The 19307-nt window shown below is 42.8% G+C and overlaps 1 protein-coding gene across 2 annotated transcripts; it reads left to right on the top strand.

Moving 5' to 3' along the window:
* The first annotated feature begins 585 nt into the window (after positions 1-585).
* Nmi (N-myc and STAT interactor) lies at positions 586-19086 on the top strand. 2 transcript variants are annotated; one of them, XM_005069030.4, is made up of 8 exons: positions 586-731; positions 5749-5820; positions 7095-7190; positions 10671-10833; positions 14135-14241; positions 14332-14518; positions 17140-17246; positions 18812-19086. In XM_005069030.4, the coding sequence occupies exons 2-8, from the start codon at positions 5755-5757 to the stop codon at positions 18992-18994; spliced, it is 909 nt and encodes a 302-aa protein (XP_005069087.1). In that variant the 5' UTR covers positions 586-731; positions 5749-5754; the 3' UTR covers positions 18995-19086. The 2 variants fall into 2 exon arrangements, with proteins under 2 accessions (XP_005069087.1, XP_021082216.1); XM_021226557.2 differs by lacking the exon at positions 586-731 and adding an exon at positions 1059-1131.
* Positions 19087-19307: the final 221 nt, after the last annotated feature.

The raw sequence follows: 19307 nt of genomic DNA, 5'->3' as shown, positions 1-19307 counted from the left end.
GCTCTGGTGTCACTGTTAACACGGACCCATCAGTGTTCTTGATGGAAAGGGTTTTGCTTCTGCTTCTATTTTAAAATAGACCGAAGTTATTGGTTACTAAGCACAGCTGTAGGATGCCACAACCTGTAAGACCCTGAGATCTTTTAGCCGACTTCCACATCTCTGTACTCTTGAGCAGCGCAGCTGTCTGGAGTGGTTCTTGGTGTAGGATTAGGAAACATGACCGTTCTAGAAAGAAAGCCAGTTATTTTTCTGGCAAAGGAAAAATTAACATCTATCTAAGTGTTTGTTTACAAAATGTTCATAAAGATTAGAAGAAAACTTCCAAGGGACGAGGGCATAGAAACCAAGCCGGGAAACAGCTTTCCCAGCTTCACAGCCCATTTTGGGTTGGCGTCAAACTTTACAGCCGTCTAGGAAATTACGGTGAGCACTGGGATTTGGATAGAGAGCAAGCCGTGTCTTCAGTTGCTATCCAGGTTTTCACCAGTGAGTTCCGCGTAACGCGCATAAAAATACACTTTTCAAAGGCCGTCTTGGAAGTCGAATCTCAGCAATGGCGCCGGGACAAAGTCCGCAGATCATGAAACCGAAGCGTCCTGTTTTTAAAACAATCGAAAGCGAAAGTATCGCGGGTGACAGAGCGCTGTTAGTCGCAGGGACTAGGTTTGTGATTTTGCGTTGGGGTTTGGTTCTAAGTGCCGGCTTCCGGGAGCTGCACGGCGGAGAGGGTGAGTGCTTGTCCCGTGCGGTCTCCCCTCCACCCCCAAGTCAGGGTGGCTCCGCCAGGCGTGGGGCAGAGGGGGGGCGGTGTCCAGCCCCTCCTGGCAGGTCGAAGGCGTGGGGTGGGGGTCCCGGGCGAGTTGCCTGGGGACGCGCCCACATAGGGCGCTGCGCTCCAGCCTGGCGGTGCTTCGCCCTCCCGGGAAAAGGAAACTTAGAATCAGTGTTCTTAGGAAAATGGATTTCTCAAGAAGACAGGGAGGCGCTGAGCCCTGTAGTCATGCCTCACTTTTTCAGAATAAGTAAGATTTTTTTTTTTTTTTTGGAAAGGGGCCGTCAAAAAGGAGAACATTCAATGAAAATTATAGGCGGCCACTGATTTGGACTGAGAAGTCTTCTGCACCTGAGGTGCCCATGCTAACTGGTGTGCTCCTGAAGGGAACTTTTCTCGTGTCCTGCCCAACACGGGGAGAGGGAAAGCGGCGGGTTCCACTGGGCAAGAGGATGAAATCACCTCTGCTTTAATCCCCACAAAAAGCACCAGGATGTTCACCAACCAGTTAGTTATTCTGTTTGTGTCCCCCTTGCGAAGAACGTAACCTTGCTTGAATCAATCAGTCCACTTTCTGTTTTTGTTTTATTTTCCCCCAGCTTTCTTCTCTGTTTGTAAACCCAACTTCTGCCAGCAATGAATATATGTACACAGACAGACACACACACACACACACACAGACACACACAGACACAGACACACACAGAGCTTTCTGTTTACATTGTGCTGGTCTTGAACTCTTGATTATCCTTTTTTTTTTTTTAAGATTTATTTATTATGTATACAGTGTTCTGCTTGCATGTTTGCCTGCACGCCAGAAGAGGGCACCAGATCTCATTACAGATGGTTGTGAAACACCATGTGGTTGCTGGGAATTTAACTCAGGACCTCAGGAAGAGCAGCCAGTGTTCTTAACCACCGAGCCATCCATCTCTCCAGCCCCCTTGATCATCCTCTTACAGGCCTGTGCCACCATAACCAGATAGACTACTTAATCTCGTTCAAAAGTGTCACCTGATTGTAAAGTTGTAAAAGAAGCACAAGTAGGAACTGTTAATTATTGAAATTTTATTTGTCTTTTGACATGTTTCTGATCATTACAACATGGATACATTATGTTTGTTTCTTTATGCTGCCAGGCCCACCATGGTGATGTAAACATAGTTAGAAAGAATAGGTTTTTTTTTTTCATTTACTGACATAATAAATTATGTGGTCTTGGTGGCTTATACACACATGCATGCACATACTTCATTTTACGGATATTTATTTTTAGTGTCATAAGTGGATGTGCTCATATGTGCACGGACTGGTCCCTTTGTGCACCGCTTGATTTGGGGGCTGGGGACTGAGCCTGGGTCTTCTGCTGGATGAACGGACCGTTAGGTACAGAGAGCCGCCTCTCCAGCTCCACACTTCTCGGCTGTAGTAGTCTGCAGGTTTCCCTGGGCATAGTAAAGGCGCTGGCTGAGAGCTGTCTTCCTTCCGTCCTGCAAGCTCTTGGGATGAACCCCTCTCCCATTTCTGGACTCTGCTCCTTTACTTGGCGCAGCATCCTACCGTCATCCTCAAAGTCAGCATCCGCATTGCTTCTCTGATGATCACGTCTCTGCCTCATTCTCGTCTAACTGTTGTGTTGTTCCCTCTTTAACACTAACAGTTCTTCTGGATTAAGCGGAGTTTTCGGGAACAATGCAAGATGTTGTCCATATTTTATTCATTTATTAATTTTTTTATAAAAGATTTTATTTATTACGAGCACAGTGTTCTATCTGCATGTAACGCTGCGGGCCAGAAGAGGGCACCAGATCTCACCACAGATAACTGGTTGTGAGCCACCATGTGGTCACTGGGAATTGAACTCAGGACCTCTGGACGAGCAGCCAGTGCTCTTAACCTCTGAGCCATCCTTCCAGTCCTCATTTATTTTTTGTGTGCATGTGTGTACATACCTGGGCATGTACGTGGGGAGCTCAGAGATAGAAATCTGGTATTATCTTCTACCTTGCTGAGTCAGGGTTTCTCTCTGGACCTGGAGCTCCCTGATTGGCCAGATTGGCTGAGCAGTGATTTCAGGACAGCATCACACCTTGTTTTCTGTGTGGGAGCCCAGGATGGGAAGTACCAGTGCTTGCCCAGTAGGCTCTTTCCCCCTGAGCCATCTCCCCAGCCCCTATCTCCAGATTCTAAAGGCAGATAATCAGCATCCTGAATTGGGTTTGCAGTGTCAAATTTCCCCTGCAGTATAATCTAATGTTTTCACAAATTCTTGGGACCAGAATATGGACATCTTTGAGGGGGTCATTTTTCTGTTCACCATAAAATTGCTTGAAAGGGAAGAATTGCAATCCACACAGTGTGAAGGAGAAACTATTCAGATGAAAACACTATGAAGATGTTCTGGAGGTGCTTTTAAGAATATTGTGTTTTAAAGGGTGTGGGGGTGTAGAGGTATCTTGTCCCTGCCTCAACCAGATGATGGGACAGACTTAGACTTCCCTGGGGAGACCTTACCCTCTCCGTGGAGCAGATGAGAGGAGGGGGGCACTGGGGGGAAAAGGAGGGAGGGAGAACTGGGAATGGAATGTAAAAAATAAATTAAAAAAGAATATTGTGTTCTAATAACATCATTTAAAAACAACTATAATTTAATTTCTCTCTTAAGAAATATAATATGAGGAATTCATATATACATACATACATACATACACATATATATATATTCCTGGGCAGAAAAATACCCACAATAAAACACAATGTAGCATGTGTGTTTCTGGGTTACATAGGTTTCTGGGATGGATACAAGAAGCAGTGCCTGTGGACCCAAGTCTTTATATATTTACTGATTATTCATAGAAAATGACACATATAATTTAAGTGCCCCATAAGCAGTTAAGAAGAACTAATGTCCTCTGGGGAGGTCTGAAAGACTTCAAGAGCCTTGGGGAGGTTTGCCAAGACTCTTGAAGAACTGAAGGCTTTCATTTGGTGGAGGTTGAGGCAGCCAAGGCCCCTTCAACAGACCTTTGAACTAAGTTGAGGATCTGTTTAAATAAGGGTGAATGTTAAGCTGTGGTGTTACACTGTTAGATTATGGATGCATGTACATGTCTGTATAATTTTAAGCAGTGCCTCTCAAACTCTCTCAAGTTTGTGGACAAGTTGCAAGTAACAAAAGAACGATCTTCCTTCTCTGGATTGTTTGGGGGTTAAGTTTCAACCTAATGATCTGTGACCCTGGAATGCTTGAGTGGCTACTTCCTACTAAAAGTGTGGTGGGTGAAAGTTCCTGTTTGACCACAGCACAGCCGAAAAATTCAGAAAATAATTGTGATATTCACTGTCTTCTAATCATTTTACCATTTGTCCCAGTATGAGCATCATAGATTGCATTTAGTTGTGTTTCTGTAGTTTCCTTCAATCTGGAAATTTCCCCATCTTCCTTTAAAAATAAAATTAACTTAAAGAAAAAGAAAGCAGGCAAATTACAGCCTAGACTGAATCTGTCTTTGAGTTTGTTTGATGCCTCCTCTCGCTTAGACTCGAACTGTGTATCTTTCATCATACCCTGTTTTCAGCCTATCCTATCAGCAGCTACAGGATTTTTATCTAGCCTATTTATCATTTATTTTGAATACCTCATTTTGGTCACGTCTGCCAAGTCTCTCCACTGTGAAACTAGTCTTCCTTAAAATTTATTTTGAATGTGTTTTCGTTTCACGTGCAAAGAAATGGGTTTCACTATGACATCCCTACACGTGTTACTCCGCTTTATTCTTATTTGCTCTGTCCTTGGCTGTCTTCATGGTCCTCTCTTGCTGAGTCCCTCCTTCCCCTGCCCCTTCTATTTTCATAACACCCACACCCACCCACCCACACCTCCCCCCCCACACCTTTTTATATATGCGCATACTCCATTGCTGTCTTCCTGTACTTCCACCTGCCATCCCTTTAGGCTACTTCCTTCTCTCTCATAGGCCCTTGTCTATTTTTTTTTTATCATGTCATGTGTATAGGTGTTTCGCCTGTATGTATGTCTGTACACCACACACATGCCTGGTGATGCCTCCTGTATTTTCCTTTCTTTGCATTGGCTATTTGGGGCCTTTGATGCTTGCACAAATGTTAGGAGTTTTGTTTTTGGTCTGTGAAGCCTGTCAGTGTGTCAGGGACCTCCGCCATAATCCAGCCCTAGTCAAACACATGTTGGTGTCAGGTTCAGAGGAATCTCCAATTCTGCAAACTCCAAAAGACAGTCTCAACATCCAGGAATGAACACAGTCTGACCTGGAGGAGGGTTTCAGGCCACTAGGTAAAGCCAGAGTTCTTCAGAAACTTGTCAAGTAGGTTGTCTGTCAAAAAAAAGGAGTCATTTCCCTTACTACTGGCAAAAGTGAGATATTGCTCTTATTGGCATACACCTGTGACACCTAGCAGCATATCAAGGTCCATGCGTGCCTCCAGGCTCCCTCAGTCCCTACAATCCCTACTCACAAGTACTTGTTACACATTTCAAAGTCCCCACACCAGCCTCCTGGCCTCTCTCTCCCTGAAGCTACTCACCCTCCTTACAACCCTTGCTGTTCTCATTAAGCTCTCTCTATTCTCTAATCTCCTGCGAGTCTCCCCTCTCTCACAGATAGCCCTGTCTGCTGATGCATTCAGTCTACTTTCTCTCTGCTCTGGACTCTTCCAGACGACTCTTGTTCACAATAAAGACCTTAACCCTACTGTGGAGCAGTCACGTTGGCAGGTCCTTTATTGAGCCTGCTCCTACACAGTTAGGGATGCGAAATTCTTCGAATTACAGATGATGTTTGGCTGTAAATCATATGACAAGACTTTGAGATAGGAAAAAAACAACACAAAGCAAAGAAGGCATGTTTCTTTCACAAAAGGGTAAAAGCCGTTATTTCTCTTTTTCTTGAGTTTGTGTTGTATATGATTGTAAAAGCATCCCCTTCTTTTATTAGAAAATCATGGATGCTGCAGACAACAAAAAGCACTCACCAGAGACAGAGGTTAAGAGAACTGAACAAAATGAGGTAAGAAAATTAAATTATTGGTAGATACTGTTAAGAATGATTTGTGCCTGTTTTTTTTTTTCCTTTTCTTTTTTTTTTTTTTTTTGGGACAGGATTTTTCTGTGTAACAGTTCTGCCTGTCCTGGAACTTGCTTTGAAGACCAGGCTGTCCTGGAACTCACTGAGATATGACTGCCTCTGCCTCCCAAGTGCTGGGATTAAAGGCTTGCTCTACCGGCTGTGCCTGTTTGTTTTTAAGTAAGGTGCACTTTTTGTCTGTACCAAATGTTAACTTGGCATTGTAAGGCTATTGGGCTTTTCTAAAGATCCTTATATTTGTTGTATTGTAAAAGCTTTATAGTAAGAGTTGTGTTCCTATTTGCTTTCTTTGAAAAATTAAGTGATTTCTCGCCTTCTTTTTTGGGTTTATAGCAGGAAGTGAAATGTGAGCAATTACCTAATGAGACCCAAGTGGGAACAGAGGCCCAGGTACCCAGAGCTGTTAGCAAGGCATATGTTGTGTTGTCAAAGCTGATGGATACTCTTGGAGTCATTGCTAATAATCAAACAAACGAAGAAAAAAAAAACTACCAATAACCCCACCTAAAAGCAAAACAAACAAAAAACAAAAAATTACTTCAGTGTAATGTGTCCACAATTATTGGCAATTAAAAGTCAAATTATAGTTGCGGATAACTTAAGAAAGAAGAATTTAAGTCCAGAAGGTCTGAGACTCACTCCTTGCCTTATAGTTGCAGATAGCTTACAAAGGAGAATTTAACTAAGTCTAGGAGGATTGAGTCTCACTCCTTGACTTAATTATAAGATACTCTGTATCTAATGTGAAAGATAACAGTTTCTTTGATCATGAAATAGAGCTAAAGAATCTTGGTAGGATTAGGAGAACTGCCAGGGGCTGGAGAGATGTCCCAGCAGTTAAGAGCACTGTTCTTTCAGAAGACCTGGGTTCAATTCCCAGCACCTACATAGTGGCTTACAACTGTCTGTAACTCCAGGCCATATGACCCCCTTATGCAAACGTACATTTGGGAAAACACCAATGCATATGAAATAAAAAAAATAAGTCATTGAAAACAAAACAAAAAAAAAAAAGGAGAAGAGCCATCAGGCAATGGAATAAGATATTAAGACTACATACTACGAAGGTGGGCATATTTATTCTGAGGCTGTCCTAAGGTTTCCTAGGCTTGGGGTGAGGGAATTTGCGTCTTTAATTAATTTAGAAAAGGCATCTCAAAGTTGTTTAATTTTTTCTATTATTTTATGTTTTTTAGGGATTAATTCATGAAATTATGAGGGAAAACTTGCAGCTAGACCAGGAGATCAAAACACTTGAAGCAGAGTTATGCTCGGACGCCAGAGAATTCCAAGTACTGTGATTATTTTGTGTATATTTTAATGGACATGTACTTTTCAGAAAAAAAAGATTTAGTTATACATGATTAACTCTAAAGCATTATAGCTACTCATAACACCAGTATTTGTTTTTGTTTTTGAGATCAGCCCTGGCTGGTCTTGAACTCATGTATACCATGCTGACCTCAAGTTCACAGAGTTCTACCTGCCTCTACCTCCTGTGCACCGCCATTGAAGGAATGCACCGCCATTGAAGGAGTGCACTGCCACCAGGTGTTGGTGGCACATGCCTTTAATCCCAGAGGCAGATGTAGGCGGATCTCTGTGAGTTCGAGGCCAGCCAGGTCTACAAAGCGAGTTCTAGGACAGCCTCCAAAACAATACAGAGAAACACGTCTCGAAAAACCAAAACCAAAACAAACAAACAAACAAAAAAGGAGTGTACCACCATGCCCAGCATGGGCTACTGTTTGTAATAGTCCCAAATGGAGAGAAACCCAAGTGTTCTTCCATAGTAGAATGAATGGTAAACTACTGTAAAGTAGTACAATTAAATTCTACACCAAAACAAGAACAATTATATACAACATGCATGAATGTAACAAACATGAAACTGATACATAAAAGGCAATGGAGGGCATTCTGTATGTTCCCATTTGAATAAAGCGTGTTCTGAGTTAGATAGTGGTTCACTTCAGAGGCCAGACTCCCTTGGGAAACCAGGACTTCAATGGTTCTACTTTGTTTGGGTGTTAGCTTCATATGAGTTCTTCATGTACTATTCTTGTGATGCATTTTTCCTACTACCTGAGGCCAGCATGAAAAACATACAAAACCACAAAATTAACAAAAATTAAAGGCCAGCAGTCCTTATTGCAGATCACCTTCTAAGCAAACATTTGGTTTTCTCACTCGCTGTATTTGCTGTGTTCATCTAAACGTGCTGGAGTAATTTAAATGAATTTCACAGTTTAAAGAGTTTGGCATAATCTGGACATAGTGACACACACCTTTAATCCTGGCATTTGGGAGGCTGAGGCAGGGGCATCCCTGTGGGAGACTAGTCTATTCTACAGAGCAAGCTTCAGTCCAGCCAGGACTCCACAGTGAGACCTGAACAAAGAAGTTGGACATGTATTGATCTGGATCATTTATAGTTTCTCCTAAGTTATATAGTGTTTCCTGTATTTGAGTGGTCTAATAAGCTTTACCCCGTGTTTCTTCTCGACAAACAGACTATTAACAACACTGAAACTATCACTTTTAAAAATTTCTTTGAGATAGGATGTCCTGTGGTTATGAGATGGGTGATCTGGTACAAGACTGTTAGGATTTGTTTACTTGTCCAGCTCTGGCCAGATCAAGAGTCTTCGGAAACCTACCTGCCTAGTGGACCCATTTTACAGAAGACCCAAAGTGGCATACAGTTTTGGCTTTCTCTAACTCTGGAAAATGCTCGGCTTCGGAAGGGTTGAATACTGTTGTTTCCACATGATTTGAAAACACTGCCTCTCTTAGGGTTGGAGGATTGCTTTGAAGTCAGCCTCCAGTAACTAGAATCCTACTGAGATTTCTTGTAGAGGTACAATAGGTGCTACGAATCTATCCCAAGACCCACGGAGCAATTGCAGGCTGTTTCTGATAACACATTTTATTTCAGTGTGAAAAATAACCATAGGCGATGGAGCATGTGCACATATAAGTCACAGGTGCAATTATGCATAATTACGCACTTGTTGATACTGATGATGATTTTAAACAGGTAACTACAACTCCCCACCTGGTTTTTTTGGGGGGGGTTACAATTCTTGTTGATAGTGTTTTCTTCATTATTGTATAAGTTTAAATTATGAAAATGATTAAAAAGTTGATAGGTAGGTCAAATGTGATGACATGCCCACATCAGCAATTTCAGCACTGGGGAGGCTGAGGTGGGAGAATCCTGAGTTCAAGGGCAGCCTTACTGAAAACAAAACAGAACAACAAACAAGCAAAAAAAAAAAACCCAAAAACTCAATAAAGTTCTTGGGAAATTTGGGGGGGGAAGTTGGAATTTAATGCTGGCAGTTCTCATATCATGTAGCTCAGGAGTCTTAGGGGAAAAAAAAGAGGCTGTTTGGCTTTGTCAAAAGAAAAAAAATCACTCATGGTAGGGAGATCTTGGTCCTAGATGGGACATCTATATTACCCGATCCAGGCCCAAGGAACATTGATGAACAGAGGGTGGGAAAAATGTAAGAGCCGAGGATAGGCATATGAGCAGTAAACAGATATCTTCTGGAAGATGTGATGGGATGTAGCTGTCTGCATGAGCTTGGACCTGTCAACATTTTACCGCCTATGGGGGAACAGCCCATGAGGCTCCATCCCTCCCTGAGAATATAGTGGCTGTTAATGGCTGTTGGGGGAGGGGATGTCATTTTCCTTCCTGGGGTGGCCACTGGGAAGTTGTCTCCTCCATTAAATAGCTCCCAACCCATGCTCAGGCAGGAAACTAATCAGACACCGTGGGTCACGCACAGCATATGAAAGCAAGGATGCTTGTGTTAAGGAAAAGATTTCATCAGTAGGGGAAAGTGAAACGAGTGAGGGGAATAAGGGTGGAAATTACTAAAATTCATTGACTTATGCATGAAATTGTGAATGAATAAAAGAAGTCTCAGTATACACAGCTTGGAACTTACCTCACTTATCATTCATCCTTGTCATGAAACTAAACATAATTTCTAATAATTTCTTTCTGAGATTATGCATTATTTGCACAGTTACTTAAAAGGCACTGGAGACAGATTTTTCTTTGGACTGCCAGCTCACAAAAAACAAACAAACAAACTACGAAGACTTATTATTATTTATGAAAGATTGGCCTATAGCTTAGGCTTGTCCTACTGGCTCTTATAACTTAAATTAACCATCTATATTAATCTATGTTTTTGCCTCGTGGCTTTTACTTCCCTTCCATCTTGTACCTCCTGTTTCCTCTCTGTGTCCTCTGGCATCTCTCCCGCACCTAGATTCATCTCCACCTCTTCTTTCTCTGCCCGGAAGTCCTGCCTAACCTCTTTCTGCCCAGCTATTGGCCATTCAGCTCTTTATTAAACCAATCAGAAGGCATCTTGGCAAAGACACATCTTTACATCGTACAAAAAGATTGTTCCACAACAAGGCACTTATTTACATAAACGGTGGGGATTTGGAATTGGATACTGTACAATATTGATCAGCTTAATCATGGGTTAGGAAAAGTGAGAGGATTATATACTTATGATTTCATCTATAAAATGATATTAAAGGATCAGTAGTTGATTACCTTATTAAGAAACTGCCTGGGAAGAAGCAATTACTATAGATGTTAAGCAAGACTACAGTCAATGTACCATAAAGCTCTATAGTCAGTGGAGAATGAATTATTGGATGACTAGATGGTGCCATCATTGGGAGGACTTAAGTTATTTCTTGTTTTGATTTTAATCAAACACATCTGTTTTAATTAGATTAAAGAGAATGTACCAGAAAGAAATCTTAAATTCACCACAGTGAAGAGTTTGGAGGATGGTGACCGGTTCTTAAACAGCTCCTGTTCATTTCAAGTGAGCTCACAAATTGCTTATGAGCTCCAGAAGGGACAAGCGCTTATCACCTTTGAGAAGGAAGAAGGTATGGCTGATCTTAAAAACATGACCGTGTCACTTTTGCAAGCATCTGAACCTTCAAAGAGCTTCTGGAGTTGTCTGATTGTCACTTTACAATCTGTGTTTGCTGTTTCTTCTTGTCTTCATGGTGGTGTTCTGAGGCAGATGTGATTGATAGTCTCAATTTACAAAGAAGAAAAACAGGCATTAAGTATATTAGATATGTTAGGTCTATTACCTATAATATGTAATGATGTGATATGTATGATGTATAACATTATATATACAATGATGTGGAGTACTGACAATGTTATGTGTGCGATATAAATGGATCCATGTTTATCACACATTCGAAAATAATGGCTCTGGAAATATACAGGAGTTGGGAGGTCTAATGTCAGTCTCTTTCTAGTACCTATGCCCCTTAAATGATAATGTGCATATTACAACATTATAGTAATATAAAGAAGTAGAGCTTGCTATGTATGGTGGTGCACAGTTTTAATCAAAGCGTTCAAGAGGCAGGAGCAGACCTATCTCCCTGCCTACATAGTTTGAGGCTACCCTGGCCTACATAGTTTCAGGACAGCTAGGGCTACATAGTGAGACCTTATCTCAAAAAAATAAAAAAATGAATGAATAAAATGTTAGAAGTAAAAAAGTAGCAGACTCTACTTCTCCCAGTGTTCTCTGGGACATCTAGTTTCATGCTTGTACAATTCTGTAAATACAGGATAGCAAGGGTAATTATTGTGTGTATTTGATTGGTAAGGAAACAGATTCTGAGAATAGTTAAGTGATTTATTAATTAGTACCCTGTGATTGTATTGAGCCCAGGAATAGAAAGGTTTGGGATGGGACCTGATGTTGGCCAAGTCCAAAAGTGTATGAGCCCTTCAGGGCTTGGCTCCTTCATGAGGATGATTTGAATGCCAACTTTGTCTCCTTTTGGAGGCATGGTGTGAATTCTTTGTAAGCCTCTGATTTTGGTGACAGACATTGTGATAGTCCCAACTTCATGAGCTGTTTGTGTATTAAATGACAACTGTGCATTGGGTGCACACAATCAACATACCCGTGTCAGCTGCGGTGGTTGCTGTGTGTGAGGGCTTTCCCAGAAAAGGAAACAGAAACCTAGAGAAGAGCTTCCTTTGCTGAACTCCAGAGCTGAGAGGGTCCCCTAAGTGCCTGTGCATGTCCTCCTGGATCAACGTTCCTGAGGGTAGGCCACTGGCTTTGGTTCTGGCACTGAAAATGGGCCAACATGGTTGCCAGGGCCATTTCAGGCTTATATTCTTAGAGTCTGTGGTTTTTAACCTGTGTCTTCTGGCCTGAGAATAAAAGGAAGTGTACAGGAGGGCAGGGCAAGCAGAGATGAGGCCTCCACCCACGGGGTAATTTTGTTCCCCCAGGAACCACAGTCACAGTTGAGGGGAAGCCTTGCTGGCAATGGGCAGTCAGACTGGCATGTTCCTGGGAGCAGGTTTCTGTGTGTCAGTCACTGCATGGCAGTCACCTGGACTTACTGGGATTAGGAGTCACTTCAGAAGCAGCCTTGATGCTGCTTGTTTTCTTGATGTGGTTCTGAAGTCCCCACACCAGGGCACAGCTCCAGGGGAACAGAAGTAAACACTTTGACAGTCACATTAACTAAAGTTGGGATACAAGTGGTCCCTCTCTGTTGAGTCAGATCACCAGATGTTAGGGGCTTGGGGATAATGAGAGATCATCTGAGTATTACTTCATTGATGTTTTCTGTTACCATCATCTGTTGCCATTAGCAAAAGAAAACAAAACAAAAGCATCTAAATTCTAGGGTCATCTTGTGGTACAGTGAGCCTGAATTCCTACCCAACAACGCCCTGCCTTCCAGCCTTGTTTCTTCCTCTGCCTGTGGTGTGCTCCCTGGTTGTCATAAACACACACGGGTTTGTAAGGGGGAAGCAAGCATCTCTTATCTTCATAATAAATTGGAATAAGTGACTTCACAGAGCAACAGCTGGAGTATTATAGAGTCATAGCACACAGTTAAGGAGAAACTCCTGGCTGGGCGGTGGTGGTGCTTCCCTTTAACCCCAGCACTCAGGAGGTAGAGGCAGGTGGATCTCTGTGAGTTCGAGGCTAGCCTGGTCTACAAGATGAGTTCCAGGACAGCCAGGATTACACAAAGAAACCCTGTATTAAATGAAGGAGGAGGAGGAGGGGGAGGAGGAGGGGGGGGGGAGAAGAAGAAGAAGAGAAGGAGGAGAGAAAAAAAGAAAGACACTCCTGCCCACATCCATTTTAAACAAGTATGGAGTTCTTAGATCTTCTACTGGCTTTGGTGTAGTTGTATTACAGAGCCTCTCCCCTCTGTGTGGAGCAATGGGGATGCTCTGTGATAGATACAGTGGCACTCTCAATATTTTAAAGAATGTTTATAGAAAAAAGCAAAGTAATGGGTCTTTCTTGGAAAGAGACTAAAAAGAGCACTTTCTTTGGTGCTAGTAACATGTGAACACGACAAAGGAGATAAAATGATAAAAAGACACTGGCCCACAAAAGTATGCCTAGCTTACTGAACAGAGTGGGAATTCTGACTGAGCTTTACTGTATTAGGGGAATTCCTTGGTAGTGCTGTGGAGAGGGAGTGCGTGCATCTGCACCGACCTGATAAGGAAGCAGAAGAATTAATAGACTAATGTTGTAAGAGAGAGGAGGATAGCGCCGTCCCTTAAGATGAATTTAGAAACTGAAAAATTTCTATATTGCCTTTTTTTTTTAACTTATGCATTGTGACATTGGGTTTTCCTATCTTGGTGGTAAGACTATTGCAACTCAGAAGTCCCAAGAAAAATGTTAAAATCTGATCCTTTGAAACTGAGGAAAGGGCTGGAGAGATGGCTCAGAGGTTAAGAGCACTGACTGCTCTTCCAGAGGTCATGAGTTCAATTCCCAGCAACTACATGGTGACTCACAACCATCTGTAATGAGATCTGGTGCCCTCTTCTGATGTGTACATGGAGGCAGGGTGTTGTGTTCGTAATAAATAAATACATCTTTAAAAAAAACTGAGGAAAATGGGACTGGAGGATTACTCAGCAGGGAGAGGCACGAGGTGCTGAGTTGCTGATCTTAGGTGCCATCCCTGGGACCTCCGTGCTGGAGGGAGAGAACCAACTCCCACACAACGAGCTCTGACCTTCACACAAACGCCCCTCGCCAGAACACCCCCGCACACATAAATAAATATAAGAAAACGAGAAAGACAGTAACTTGTCCTTGAGTAAAAAGTGGAAAGTTTTCTCAGGAGATCATGAATGTCTACTTCTAAAATTGCGTTCCAGTTGCACAGAATGTGATCGAGATGGGGAAGCACGTCGTGCAGATGGAGAAAGCCCCTGTGAAGGTCACTGCGCATCTAGTCCCGCTGAACATAGGAGTCAAATTCCAGGTGAGACAGCCGTTAAAGCCTTAGCCATTCTCTTGGACGCAGACCTTTTTTTTTTTTTTTTTAACTTGTGACTATGAAATGCTTTCCCAGGTTCACGTGAACATTTCTAAAATGAAGATCAACGTGACGGGAATTCCTGACGAACTGCCTGAAGAGCAGACAAGAGACAAGCTGGAACTGAGCTTCTGTAAGTCCAAGAACGGAGGTGGAGAGGTGGAAAGCGTGGACTATGATAAGAAGTCAGGAAGCGCTGTGGTCACGTTCGTCGAAGCTGGAGGTATGCAAACACTCCACCCCTGTGCCATCTCTTCCTGCTTGTGTGTTTGAAATGTATTGGCATGATTGAGGGGGGAGTGTCCTTTTTTTGAATACTCTTTTTACAGAATTCATTTTCTTAGAATTACTATTTATTTAACACTCATGTGTATGTGTGTGTGTGTGTTGTGTGTGAGTGTGTGTGTATGTGTGTGTGCATGCCATCACACTAGTGTGGACGTCAGAAGATAGCTTGCACCCTTGCTGCTTTCTTCCACCATGAGGCTCCTGGGGGTTGGATTCAGGTTGTTGGTTTGGGCAGTAATGACCTACCTGTTGAGCTATCTGTTGGTCTAGTTGAGATTTTCTTACCCTTATAAAAAAAAAGCAGAATCCAGGAAGCTATTTCCTGGCTGCTTCTGAGCTTGTTACAAGTACAAAGAACTATGACACGCATTGTAGTGAGGTCATGTGTCAGGCAGATCAGTGGATGCATGTGTGCATTGTCTTTTTTATCATTACAATTTCCTCTCATCAGACTTACATAGGCGATACATTCATGTCACTAATAGGAGGTGACTAGCCAAGATAGGTAATAATTCCTAAAATCACACCATGGGTGTGCAATAGAGCAATTGTGGCTGATTCTTGATGCACACCCCTGCTATTCTCATTAATACTGTTCTAGGATTTTTCCAAGTTTATGAATAATAGAAACCCTGCTATGTCATTAAAACATGGACTGATTATATTATTTTCTGCATGAAAGTAATATGTGTGACTTTTTTTGTTGGTTTGTTTGTTGTTTTTTTGAGACAGGGTTTCTCTGTGTAACAGCTCTGGTTGTCCTAGAACTCACTTTGTAGACCAGGCTGGCTTCGAATTCACAGAGATCTGCCTGACTCTGCCTCTGGGATTAAAGGCATATGCCACCACTGCCCAGCAATAATGTGTATTTTAAAAAAAGAAATTGCAATGACAACAGTGAAGCATTGAGTATCTTCTCAAAACTCCCTTTTCTTTGGTGTGGCAATAGTTCTGGTTAGTAGGGGACATTTCCAGACTTTTCTCTGGGCACAGAGCAATCCACCACTGTACGTTTTAAACCTGGGTCTTTGAGGAATGCTTATGACCTCCTGGTGGAGTGTATCATAGTAAGAAAGCCCTGAAGTAAGATATGTTCAGTGCAGCCTTAATGCATTACCTTTGAAATGAAGAGTAACAGTGGAATTCATAGCAAATTTAAAATTTCCAAATCTGTAAGTGTCAGTTGTCTGATTGATGTTAGTCGCTCCATCCCTTGTATTTAGAAGCATCCAGGAAAAACTCAATTATAAATCACAATGCAGTTGGTTGACACTCTGGTAGCTTGGAAATCTGCTCTATTTTCTCCTCTGGGGAGTCGTTCCTAGAAGTTATATCCAGCCAAAAGCTACACCTTTAGGTAATTCTGGAAGACTATAAAGTTTTCTGAAGGTAGACATTCTGGTCACCTCATAAGCAGTGTCTTACCATAATCAGGTAGGTGCTGTAATGACTTGCCTTTCTCAGTAAAGGAATCAGAAGCAAGCCAAATAAGACAGTCAAAGCCACAGAGGTCATAACTAGCGCAAGGGGCTGAGGTAGGCCTAACCAACTGAGGATCTTTCCTCCCTCCTCTATCCTCTGCTCCTGCCTCCACTTACCACTTGAAACACTTTAATCGTCCCATTTAGGGGCCACAAGATGGCTCAGCTGGTGAGTGTCTGCTGCTGAGCTGATGACCTGTGATCAATGTCTGGAACCCACATGGTAGTGTTGTGCCCAAATTCTAAAACCCCAAAATCACCAAGAGACTCATTTCAATGCAAAAGCAAAGAGTCTTTTATTGCTGTTGTCTAACCAGCTAACCCCATTAGCTCAGGCCCTTCATCTGTTCATCAAAGTGGATGGATGGCTGGAGAAAGACCTGGGGGAACCACTAGGGGGGCCGGTATGATGTATCAGGTAGTGTAAGGGTTAAGTCTAGGGGTATGCAACCATCTCAGGATTGGTGTGCTTCCAGGCTTGGACAACCTGTCCTGTGTTGATTGGTCAACAGTAGAAGGAGAGAACCAGTCTCCCCTGTTCTTCTCTGACAGCCTCATGTCCACGGTGACATGCATGTACATATACAGGGGCACACAAAATTATTTGAAGAAGTGTGTACAGTTTACTGGCATCGATGAAATGCGCTCACAATATTGTGCAGCCATCACCACTGTCCATCCTCAAGAGTTTTGTCATCTTAAGTAGAAACTCCACCCATTAAACAATAATTCCTTTTGACTTCCTCTTTCATCCCTCCGTATCCCCCAGTCTTTGGTCTCTCCAACTTCCTGTTCTAAGTGCTTCATAAGAGTGGATTCATGCAACATTTGTCCCTTCCAATTTGGCTGTTCAAGACAGAAGATTTAGCTTCCTTAATCTTGTGTTTTTCAAAAATTGTTATTGTGAAATCTTCAATATGGGCTGTAGAGTTTCTTAGAAATTAACTTCCCACTTCGGTGTTTATTTTGATAGTATTCTATTGACTATAGTATTCATAGTTAGATTTTAATCATTTAACTACAATTAAAAGTGTTTATGATATTAAAAGGAAATACGTTTTTTGTTTGCTTTCAGTTGCTGACAGGATTTTGAAGAAGAAAGACTATCCTCTTAACATGAATCCAAAGTGCTATAGAGTTACAGTTACTCCATTTATAGAGAGACGCTTGGAAAAGTACCAGGTAGTCCCCTCTCTTCCTTCGGCTTGATAGCTCGCTGCTCTGCCACACGCCACAAAGATCTCGGGAGGAGCTGTGTCTGTGATACTCGGCTTATCAAGGAGGGCTATCTGAGCAGTTTCTTCATTTGTGCTTGGTTTGTGCAGAGGGAGTTTGCATTTTGAATCAGTATATTAATGCAAAGCTGTGCCTTATTTTAAAAACTGGTGCCAGGCCTGGAAGTGCTGTTGTTCTTTTAAGTTACGAGCAAAATGGAACAGGAAACCATGCTTCTTCAGTCACGTGTAGATGGAAAAAAACCACGAAACTCAACAAACCCTGTGGAGTTTATTGGAGGGAAAGAGAAGAAGAAAGAGGAAAGTGGGAGAGCGGGGTGGAGAAGGGGCGAAGGGAGAGAGAGTGAACATGTGGAGATGCTGGCTTAAAAAGAGGGAAGCTTGCGCATGCGTACTGAATCCTTACAGGCTACATCACACCCTGTAATGTGTGTGGCCATGCAACACAGGGCCCTTTGAACTGCCTAAGAATTTGTCTGAAAGCCCATATGTGTGTCCCACCCATTGTCAGGGGGCGGGGTCAGCATAATGCCGGGTTCCAAAAGGTGCAGTCCTGGAATCCTAGCTATTCAGGAGGCTGAGGCAGGTGGATCTCAAGTTCAATGCCTACCTGGGCTACAGAATTCAAAGATAACCCAGGCAACCCTAAGTTCCTGTCTCAAAATAAGAAGTTATTAAAAAAGGGCACGGGGGGGGGGGCTTGGGACTTGGCTACGTATAACTCAGCAGTGGCACACCTTCCTAACATGTACAAGGCCCTAAGCCTATCCCAGTATGCAAAATCACGGCTCCTCTGCCTCCCCCCCAAACCTCTGAAATCACTCAAATAACGATAAAACTAATTCTTATTTTTCTAAATACTTACCTAGAGATAGTTTCCCCATGTGTCCGTCAATCTCTAGACTTCAGACACAATTCTGCCTAATGTCATCCGACTCCCTTTTATCCCAAACCTGCTCCTGTTTCCTATTCCTTCTCAGTTAGTGAATGGCAATACTACCTACCTACTGCTTTGTTTTACCCACTTTCTGAAAGCTACAGCGCGCACGCGCACGCACGCACGCACGCACGCACTTACACACTTTGGGGCAGTACTGAGCACTGAATCCAAGCCTTCTCATAAGTTCTTTATGTAATCACTCTCTCATGGAGCTTCCCGTTCGCCCACACTTTTTTGAGATAGGGTTGCCACGTAACTTAACCTCAAAGCCACCACCCTTCTGCCTCAGTTTTCTGAGTTCTGGGAGGACAGGCATATGCTGCTGACAGCCCCTACTTGAGTCTGTAGTTTTGGAACCCTCCAGCATTCATCGGGCCCCTGGTATTGCCCGTCACCCCTGACTACCTGCAGACTGTCCTTCTGTCCCTTGAGCTCCCCGCCCCCAGTCATTTTCATAATGCCACAGTCATCTTCCTCAAGCTCGAGTCTCCCTCTGACATGTTCTTGCCTGGAAATGCCCTCTCCGCTCCCACAATGATTCAGCTCTTTCAGAAGCTGCTTTTCTTCCACAGGTGTTTTCAGCCATATCTAAGAGGACGGTACTCCTGACTGGGTTAGAAGGCATTTGGATGGATGAAGAGACTGTGGAGGATCTGATCAGCATTCACTTCCAAAGGAAGAATAATGGAGGCGGAGAAGTAGACGCGGTCAAGTGTTCTTTAGATCAGCCTTACGTAGCATATTTTGAAGAATAGGCCAGAGAAACCATATGGAAATAACAGCTTTGAGCCCCAAGTAAACATTTACAAAATATTGTTTTCCTTAAAAATAGAAAAAGAACTTTTAATTTGTGTGTCTTATTCTTCCATGTAAAATCTATTCCTGGGCAGGGCGGTGGTGGCGCACGCCTTTAATCCCAGCACTCGGGAGGCAGAGGCAGGTGGATCTCTGTGAGTTCGAGGCCAGGCTGGACCGACAGCCTCCAAAACAATACAGAGAAACACTGTCTCATAAAAACAAAACAAAACAAATCTATTCCTGGATCTTAAAATCCTAGCACTGTGGGGT

Source organism: Mesocricetus auratus, unplaced genomic scaffold, assembly GCF_017639785.1.
Source record: "Mesocricetus auratus isolate SY011 unplaced genomic scaffold, BCM_Maur_2.0 Super-Scaffold_100004, whole genome shotgun sequence".
NCBI lineage: Eukaryota > Metazoa > Chordata > Mammalia > Rodentia > Cricetidae > Mesocricetus > Mesocricetus auratus.
This window is presented reverse-complemented; position numbering and strand designations above follow the sequence as displayed.